The sequence below is a fragment of the Euprymna scolopes genome, chromosome 41 (assembly GCF_053919585.1).
Source record: "Euprymna scolopes isolate OS-2025 chromosome 41, ASM5391958v1, whole genome shotgun sequence".
NCBI lineage: Eukaryota > Metazoa > Mollusca > Cephalopoda > Sepiida > Sepiolidae > Euprymna > Euprymna scolopes.
Window position 1 is genome coordinate 29,172,488 of NC_136522.1, and position 10,920 is coordinate 29,183,407.

Below are 10,920 nucleotides of genomic sequence, written 5' to 3' on the forward strand. Positions count from 1 at the left end.
ATAGGGTGGGTCAGCTGAAAACATTTGACCGGAATTAATTTTTAAAATACCTAACTGCAATTCCCGGCTACGATTCCTGCAAATAGTGTTAACTTTCAGCTGAGACTCAAAAACGAAAAGTCAACTGAAAAAAGAAAAACGTCCATCTGTATTAATTATGTAAAAAAAAAAAACCCAACTGGTTTTGGCTTCCACAACAACGTGAAAGATACCATACAAGTCAGTGAACAGATACTCTTAAAGAATGTCTGGAGCACTGACGTTTGTGTAGATAAGATTGACGAAACCACATGCTAATTAAAAGCGTCGATTGTCAGTACATCAGGGAGTCGATGCTTGCATTCTTCTGTTAATTCCTGACAAGAAATAAATACCAATTTTGGAGAGTAGAAAATGGAACTTGGGGGTACTTTCGCTAGTATCGTAACTCTCGCTTCCCTTATTTTGTTTTTTAGCTCTCAATTCCACGAGCGATGTTTCCTCCGACGGGGGAATGTCCCAAATACTATTTAAAACAATTTAAAAGAAGTAAAATTATACGAAAGTATAAAAATCAAACTCACGAATTATGAGTAGACAAAAATTACATTCTAAAAACATTTCCTTTGGCCTACAACATCCTCATTATCATTTTTTAATAACACACCTCTAAGTCCTTTTTTTAAAGTCATACTAATATTCTAACACTGACGTTTATAAAATATAGGTTTGATCTGTTTTAACTTACATGTATGAGTGTTGAACTATGGGCTTGGCATTCATGAAGTAAACACCTTTTAACTCCATGAATTTTAATTTGTTTTATTGTTGATATTTTCAGGACCTGACGATCCTAAGCAGAAGTGGATCTTTGTGGCCATCGGATGCAGTGCAGCAATTCTCGTTATAATTCTGATCGCTGTCGGCACAGTAATATATTTAAGGTAACTAGTGTTATTTATGGATTCATATTTTCTATTGTCGATACTCACAATCGAAAATAGTCTATTATTTTTGGAATCCTATCTATATGGGAAATCATATATATATATATATATATATATATATATATATATATATATATATATATATATATATAAATGCGAGCATGAAAAGTAATATGGTCAAGCTTAAACATGGAAAAGTAAAGGACTATTTTTTTAAACTGGAAAAGAAAAGGACAAGATATTCTAGTAAAATATATAATAACTTTATAACTTAAAATATTGCAGCATTATGAATTGATTACATAATATTATAAATTGAATTTGAAAAAGTTTGCCTCCAGGATTATCAAATGTTGCTCTATATAGCAAACAATCCAAACTAAAATTACCACTCAAGTCTATTGCAGAGGAGTTCAAAGCAGGGAAAGTCAGATTCCAGATGATGTTGGACAATTGCAACGACACTGTTGTAAAGACAGTACAACCCTCTCTTAAATCACGAAGGAACTGGAAAGTCCGAGATGCTATAAAGAAAACTTAGCCTTCAAAAGAAGTCATTGGGCTCACTCAGACAGGGAAATCTGGACTGCGAATGACCAGCATTCAAAGATGGTCTACGGCTACAACCAAAGAACGCCGAGATCTGGTCATCCAGGAAATAAGGAGGAAGGAGGAAAGCAAAAGGCTCGTAAAAGCCATTCAACAGTCACAGCAGGGACAATGGACAAACTGGGAAGAAGTTATGCAAAGATCCATTACGTGGAATGACATCTGGCAAATGTCGCCGCTAAGGTTGAGTTTCATAATACGCTCAACTTACGACATGCTTCCATCAATGACTAACCTTGCCAAATGGAAGAAAGGGGATGATCCAACCTGTCCTTTATGCAAAGAAAAGCCTCAGACTATGGAACATGTTCTTAGTTCCTGCAGAATGGCCCTTGCTAATGGGCGATATATGTGGCGGCACAACAGAGTATTGGAAGAACTGACCACAACAATAAATAATCATGTGAAGCCCGAAGCAGCTATCATAAGCCACATGTTTTTTTGCTGAGGTAGGAAAAGTGGATCGGATCAAAACGTATAACTAGCCCATTGTTAGTACAGAGCCAAAATATTCTTGGAATCAATAATGAGTGGATAGTCGCCACAGATCTCCCTAGCTGGCAAAGTAATTATCCAAAAATTATAAAAGGAAAGGGTCAACTGCCAGACATTGTTCTTTCGTCAATAACAAGAAAAAAAAAACTCGTCTTGATTGAATTGACAGTACCTTATGAGAAGCAACACCAATACAAGATGGAGAAATGTGAAGACCTAAAAAGAGAGTTGACTCGTGAAGGTTATGTTACAATTCTTCGAGCCGTTGAGATTGGAGCAAGAGGTTTCATTTCTGAGTCTTTATATCAACTTTTAGTACAGCTTGGAATTAAAGGCCGAAAAAGAAACGCAGCTAATAAACGTCTAACAGAAATTACTGAACAATGTGCCATCTGGCTCTGGGTTAAAAGAAATAATATATCCAGTGCAGATTTATTTATTCATTTATTTAATGATTTTCATTTTCTTTACTTTTGTTTAATTATTTTTACAATTTTTAATTATTTTCTTTATTTTCTTTTTTTCCTTTTTTTCTGTTCTTTTCTATATGAGCGCGTCTTAACTTAACGGACTTGATTGGACCCAGCCTTTAAATTTAAACGTCACGGGCACAAACCATTGCTTGCTATATGAAACGCGAATCATTAAACATTTTTACTGCATTCAACAGTTCATTCAAATGCGATTCAGATATCTAAGCCTCGCATCAACGAAAGTGGCCGATGCGAAAAAGCCATAATAAGGAAAATACTCACCTAGAATGTATTTACAATACCTTATAACAGCCGAGTAGAAAACAACATTAATACGAGAAACATGAAATAAAAAAAAGAGAGCTGACGTTACAATCTAGGCTAAAAGGAATACTGCATGATATATTCACAAGGGTCTACAGTGTAATTATTGTGAGTAGATTTATCTTTTTTTTATGTGTTTATGTATACATATGTTTTTATGTGTTTATGTATACATGTGTTTATGTATGTGTTTTTATGTGTTTATGTATTTTTATTAATGTTATATATATATATCTTTGGTTATATACATACACACACACACACACACACACACACACATATATATATATATATATATATAGTACTTTTATTATTATTGTTGTTATTATTATTGTTTATTATTATTGATATTATCATTATTTTCTTCGATATGTGCGCGTCCTAACAAATATGTCAGACGTAGCCTTTGAACATTGAACGACATACGCAAAGCCGTTGCTCGTAACAAGAGCCGTTTAATTATCAAACGTCTTTTCTTTTAATGGTATTGAGCAAATAATTGGGTCTCACATCAGTGAGGGGGGGCGACACGCGAACAAGCCGTAGAGAGGAAGACCCCGAAACGGTGCGTATTCTCTCCTAATGACCCAATATTATCTCCAATACAACATCTTCTGTTGTTCGCTTACTTCATAGCGAGTTCCTACTACTGTTCCGGTAGTAATTTTTATCCTTTATGAATTGAATTTGAAAAAGAATTCTAAATGCTGCAATATTTTCAGAGCAATTTACATCAAACATATCCAGGCTGTTAGTCAACTGCAAGAGAAAGTCAATGAATACAAGTTCCCACTGTGCTTTGCCTTTGTGGATTGCGAAAAGGCTTTCGACTCTATAGAGTTTGATCAGCTGTTCATTGCCCTTTGAGAATCAAGGAGTTCGCTCTACATACATCACTTTGATGAAAGACCTGTACAGTATTAAGAATTGATTATATACATTAAGCTCCATCGTGACAGCAACAAGATGAAGCTGGATAGGGGAGCAGGATAAGGTGACAACATCTTGCTAAAACTCGTCACACACTGCCTCCAGGATGCGATAATCAGTCATATTAAGAGGAGGAGGAGGAGGAGGAGGAGGAGAAGGAGGAGTCAACATCGTTGGCGAACATGTCACATCTCATATTTGCTGATGATATCGTACTAATGGCACACTCTCCTTAGGAACTAAATGACATTCTAAACGACACCCACTCCGGTTTGCCTCAACATGTATCTTAGGAAGCTGCCAAGTTGCCAATAATTGTTGATGGAAAGACTATTGAGGAAGTTGAAATCTACTCACTCCAGAAACTGGGTTGCAGAGCAGTATTTCAGCATGACAATGACCCAAAACACACATTCAAGACAACCAGTGCGCTTCGAATATGGAGATAGTCATGTGACTTGTTTATCCAATCAAAAGTCAGAATATCCAAATAATTATCTGCAATCGCCAATTGTTTAGTTTATGTTTAATTTTTATATTTTGTTTCAATATCTTTTTTAGGAAGAAACGTGAAAAGGAATGTATGCAGGAATCAACATCTGATGAACAACTCCACTCTTATGTCGATTATCGTTTCCCAATGCAATTATGTCAGAAATATAACACAATGGCCACGGAATAGAAGGATTTTAAAAAAGTTCTGAATTAAAACACACACACACACACACACACATATATATATATATATGTCTTATAGAAAACCAGAAAACATCGATAACATCAGTTTCAAATCCAGCACAAATGAAACCGGTCTCTGATCGCCTATGTCAGCCTCTTTTCAGTCTCTGTTTATATCTGTCTGAAGAGGCTGAAGAGAGTCCAAGATAGGATACCAGAGGCTGGTTCCCTTTTGTGTTGGGTTTGAAAACGACAGTACCGATGTTTTTTCTGATCTTCTATAACACAAATATAAATAAATAAATATTAAACACTTACATTGATATTGTTTTTATAATCGAACATTTTTGGGGGTTTTCTCCAACAAATCTTACACAGGTATAAATAAATATAGATGGATAGATTTGATCACATTGACATATATGAATAAATATATATACATGTAAAAGGGATTTTTTGTTGGAGGGAGGAGTAACACTGAGTTATTACTTACCAAGGTCAATAGCTACTTAAGGATAAGGGTTAAAAAAAGATGAGTACCAATCAATAGGGTGCGGTTTATGACAAGTATTTATTGACATTAGGAAGATTTTTATGTTATAATCTGAAAGAATGGTAGTGTGAATTACTTGCAAGATGAGAAGAGCCGACCGAACAATTCAATAATATAAGCAAAATGATGTATTTTACTGCTATGATCAATTTCACTAAAATTCTAACATTACTCCTCTTGTTGCATAGGTAAAGAATTGGCAAGTAATTCTTTTGTACTACAGATTGTGCAAGACAAACCACTATTCGACTCCAATGAAATCCTGATTGAAAAGGAAATAGAGGAAACTCGAAACTAGAAATCCTTATTTACTTGCGTCTAGACAAAGACACAATTAGACACAAGGTTGGTTTTTAATGGAGGAAAACTCAGCTTTCACAAAAGCGGCAGTCTGGATCAGGACAAAAATTAAAATTGCCTCAGTCTAGAAGCATTTGTCGTTTATATGCAAAGGATAAAAAAGATGAGTAATATCAGAAGAGATACTATATTTTGCTCTTAAGCAAATGAAAATGGTAATCACTTTACTCGCTTCCATAATGTTTCCATTTTGATGTTGTTAAAGATAAACAACTTACACATTTTGCATCTCCAAAGATTATCTGATGAATGTTTGTATTGTTTGAATTATTACAAATTATTGTTCTCATTTTCGTTGTTATTCTTACATCATTTCAGACCATTTAACCTCAGACCTCAAGCAGGTGCATCTTTTATAATTTTAGAATATTTCTGTTGAACTCGATAATTTGAACAGAATTCCAAGACATCCGAAATAGGTCAAAATGCTGTGATAATAACATCCAAGATTAGAACATTAGTTTGAATAAACAAGATAATAACAACCAATCTTCATCGCAACTGATGAATGTTTGTAGAAAGAAAGGGAGGGAATTTACTAAAAATGAAACCGGAACTGGCTTTTATCGGATATTTTAACATAATACATAAACATTAAAATTAACAAATACATTTTAGCATTCAGTAAAAATAAACAAATAAATTTTTACATTCAGTACAAATGAATAAATATATTTCAACATTCAGTACAAATTAAAAAATATATTTCAACATTTAGTAAAATAAACTGATAAATTTTTACATTCAGTACAAATAACAAATAAATAACACCCAGTATAAAAAACAAAAAAAAATGTTTACATGCAGTACAAATAAACAAATAAATTTTAACATTCAGTACAAATAAACAAATACATTTTAACATTCAGTACAAATAAACAAATACATTTTAACATTCAGTACAAATAAACAAATACATTTTAACATTCAGTACAAATAAACAAATATATTACTCATATTTTTTCTAAAATGTTTGTACACTAATAAAAGTCTTTTCAGCAATAAAAAATGTTTCTATTTTATGCTTACATGCAGTACAAAGAAACAAATAAATTTTAACATTCAGTACAAATAAACAAATAAATTTTAACATTCAGTACAAATAAACAAATACATTTTAACATTCAGTACAAATAAACAAATACATTTTAACATGCAGTACAAATAAACAAATATATTACTCATATTTTTTCTAAAATGTTTGTACACTAATAAAAGTCTTTTCAGCAATAAAAAATGTTTCTATTTTATGTTTACATGCAGTACAAAGAAACAAATAAATTTTAACATTCAGTACAAATAAACAAATAAATTTTAACATTCAGTACAAATAAACAAATACATTTTAACATTCAGTACAAATAAACAAATACATTTTAACATGCAGTACAAATAAACAAATAAATTTTAATATTCAGTACAAATAAACAAATAAATTTTAACATTCAGTACAACTTAACAAATAAATTTTAAGGTTCAGTACAAATAAACAAATATATTACTCATATTTTTTCTAAAATGTTTGTACACTAATAAAAGTCTTTTCAGCAATAAAAAATGTTTCTATTTTATGTTTACATGCAGTACAAAGAAACAAATAAATTTTAACATTCAGTACAAATAAACAAATAAATTTTAACATTCAGTACAAATAAACAAATACATTTTAACATTCAGTACAAATAAACAAATACATTTTAACATGCAGTACAAATAAACAAATAAATTTTAATATTCAGTACAAATAAACAAATAAATTTTAACATTCAGTACAACTTAACAAATAAATTTTAAGGTTCAGTACAAATAAACAAATATATTACTCATATTTTTTCTAAAATGTTTGTACACTAATAAAAATCTTTTCCACAATAAAAAATGTTTCTATTTTACTTTGTGTTTTTATTTTATTCTAAAATCTGATCGGAAATTTGAGTGATAAATGGTCAAGCAGAGGCATAAAATCGTGTCTGCCTTTGATATCAATGGCATCCTGTTGATAAAAATCTTCATGATACAAAGACGGACGATAAATATTCGTAAACACATAAATCTTTTTTTCCCCAATCAAAGAATATTGCCTCTTGGACATAAAGGGGAAAGACTATTTTATATCATGTCTAACAGGGGACTAAGCAGCGAGATGTCTATTCATATCATATTTTAACTTGTGCAAGTTAGTACAATTAGGGAAGAAAGAAACTATTAGAGTTAAGGCTTTCTGGCATTTAGGGACTTCAATAGTGAAGGGGTACGATTTTACCGCTTGTTGCATTAGTCAGGGGCATAAATGCTGTGAGTTCATCAGGTTGTTCTGGTTGACTTTTCTTTCATTTACATTCTGGTAAAGTTAGCTTTAATTATTTTTAAATGTCCTACTGTGCTTGCACTGTTCAGATTCGTCTCGGTATTGTCTTAATCTCCCTTCCTTAGCTACTATGTTTTGCTTCGATTCTCCCTGTTCTTGTTAGACCTCTCCCTGCTGGTCACATTTATATTTTTCATTCTCTTCTAGTAGTTTTTATCTTGTTTATCACTTTATTTCTTTTTTAAGTTTATTGATCTGGGTTTCCAGCCTCAGTTTCCATCCAGGTTTTGTCGGTTCATTTTCTTTCCTTGTATTTTTTTTTTTGCTTGAACCTTCATACTTACTGTCTTGGCATCTGTGTAAATTACATTGTGTAAATCTGTAATATTATCTGTTGTGAAGTTGGGAGGAGCTTTTTCATCTTTTCAGTTTCTGCTTTTAATTTAATTAATTCATGAACTTTTAATTTCTTCTACTTTGATTCCTTAAGGATTGACAGCTTTGTTTTTTCTTTGTTCAGAAGATGTATGATGTTTTCTACTTCAACTGTTTCATTCTCATTAAATTCCGTTGTTTCAAAGGTCTCAGTCTCCATGTTTCTTGTATCTGAGTTTTGTCAGCCTTCCACATCTGGAGTTTCTATGGGTGAGGTTCCAGGGTGAGGTTTTTCTTGGACTGATCTATCATTTGTCTTTTGTTGTGTTTCCATTAGTTCTATATTTGAAAGCCAACCTTTCTTGAGAATAAGTTTGGTCTGCAAGTTTTATTCTGTCGTATAGTAGTCACTGGACATGCATCATAGCTCTTTCATCCTTTTCCGATATGCATAATCTTTGGGTCGACTTACAACATTATTATTTTCATTATTATCTATATATTAATTTGCTTGTCCGTGCGGTGTCACGTCATCATCATCGCAAACATTAATTAATGAAACGCGTCATCATCATCGCAAACATTAATTACTGTGAATTATCTCCCTTTACTGTTCAATCTTTATCAGTTAAAAATCATTAACCCCTTTTATTTCCCAAAAGTTCCCGAACAAAAAAAAAATAATAATAACTGTCTATTTATGGTTCCGGATTATTTTAAAGACAATTATGCGTAGAAGTTTAAATAGTATAGTATTTTACTTACATTTTTAACGATGTCTTCTGTTTATTATTGTAGGAACGCTTATTCTATTTTATTCAGTAATAAATATATTTTTTTACATTTAACGCTACGAGTTCGTTTTTTTTTGTTTTTGTTTTTTTACTGTGCCACTTTATGTTTTTTTTTTTTTTTTTTACTTTTGAGTGAGCCTTACACAACAAAAAATATGTTTAGAAATACGTGTTACAAAAGTCATGAATTAATTAAATAAATCACCAAAGTCACCATTCGCAAATACACTGAATAACACAGAGTCAAAACATATTTTACGTCTTGTTCTGTTTTGTTTTTGTTTTACGGCATATCAATCCTTTTTCGTGTTATTTAATGCCGAATCGAGTCATTTTGTAACATTTATGCAGCTTCACGTTGTTTACATAGTTATTACTTATGTTTTGTTCGTTTTATTTTGCTTCTTTTACAGGCATTCATCTACTAATGCCCACCGACAATTTTTTTCTTTAATATCAAATAAAACAGTGTTTCATTACTTACGATTTAATTTATTTAAAGAAATATTTATTTCCTATTTAAAGATTTTCAGTATATTTTATTTAACTGAAGAATTTTTCCATTATTTTTATTACATTGTTAGGTGAAGTTTCAGAATAGTTAACCCCCTCCCCATATTAAGAATGGCTTTCAGCATGATTCTTACAATAGCGGTATCAAAGTTTTTTTGGTAAATATCCAGATACGCTACTACTCTAATTTGTTTTTTTATAGGTAATTGAGGTCGCTGACAACAAATCTGATAGTCAAACTTGGGAGTAATTTACCGTTTGCATGGTATTAACCCCCGAACCCACGAATAACTTTTCACCATTTTGCAGCATGAACGACGGCTTGCTTCACCTAGCAAACTGCCTTCTCACATGGCGTATCAATCAAAAAATTACGGACTGAGATTTTTTTAATGACTTACAGTTGAAGAAAAGTACAACAAATTGGGGGACTTTTTTTTTTTTTTGTCTCGCGTACTTTTTAATGTGGTTTACAAAAACATAAGCACCAAACATCTTTATGTTTTTCATTCTTTTTTTACGGGAGGGGGATTCAATTATAGAACTTATGTGGCTTAATAGGTGCTTTTGCAGTTTAGTTAAACGTTTTTCCGTAAGTAACGCACCGACATTTACCAATTAGAACACCATTTAACATTTACCAATTAGAACACCATTTAACATTTTCCGAAGATTTTACTGTGTACATTAGGGGCGCGATCGGGGGAGGGGCGGATGTGATGTTGGGGCGCGCGTGCCCCAACATCACATCCGCCCCCCCCCCGCTCGAGCCCTCAATATACACAGTAAAATCTTCGGAAAATGTTAAATGGTGTTCTAATTGGTAAATGTCGGTGCGTTACTTTTTGAAAATTTGAAAATTCTATGTTCCAGGTAAAAAAAAAAAACATAAATTACCCTCCCCCCCACTCCAACTTGGAGTGCTTTCCTTTTCTTGTTTTATTTCTTTTTCAGATAATTTTAAATTTTCCACCCCAAAAGTGCTATAATGTATTTTTGAAAATTAGAAAATTCTATGTCCTGGAAAAAAAAAAATCCCCTTCCCCAACGTAGTTGGCTTAGTGAAGCCGTCATTTATGCTACAACGTGCATGCGCGTAGCATAAACGGAAGCTGCAAAATGGTGGAAAGTAGTTCGTGGGTTCAGGGGTAAATTCCATGCAAACAGTAAATTTGCCCCAAGTTTGACTATCAGATTCGTTGTCAGCGACCTCAATTACCTATAAAAAAAAACAAATTAGAGTGGTCGGTGTTCTGTAGTAGACTATCTGGATATTTACCCGTTTTTTTTTTCTTATTTTAAAACAAATTATAAAAAAAAGATACAAGACCATTAAATTTTTTTCATTAAATCGCTATTTAGGTGAAGGTTCAAAATAGTTAACCCTTCTCCCCATAACCGTTTTTTATGGAGTAAAATACTTTGTTTCAATAATTATGGTTTAAATAAATATTTATTCCTTATTTAAAGATTTACAGTATATTTTTCCTTTATTTTTTTTTTTACATTGTTAGGTGAAGTTTCAGAATAGTTAACCCCCCTCCTCATATTAAGAATGGCTTTCAGCATGATTCTTACAATA

The 10,920-nt window shown here is 32.1% G+C and overlaps 1 protein-coding gene across 2 annotated transcripts in view; it reads left to right on the forward strand.

The window, feature by feature from the left end:
• LOC145266452 (uncharacterized) overlaps positions 1-7,240 on the forward strand; it is a 582,076-nt gene extending 574,836 nt beyond the window's left edge. For both annotated transcript variants that reach the window (XM_080122128.1, XM_080122127.1), the window contains exons 48-49: positions 821-923; positions 4,319-7,240. In XM_080122128.1, coding sequence (XP_079978254.1) covers positions 821-923; positions 4,319-4,439 — 224 coding nt within the window. In that variant the 3' untranslated portion in view covers positions 4,440-7,240. The remainder of the gene's footprint in view (positions 1-820; positions 924-4,318) is intronic.
• Positions 7,241-10,920: the final 3,680 nt, after the last annotated feature.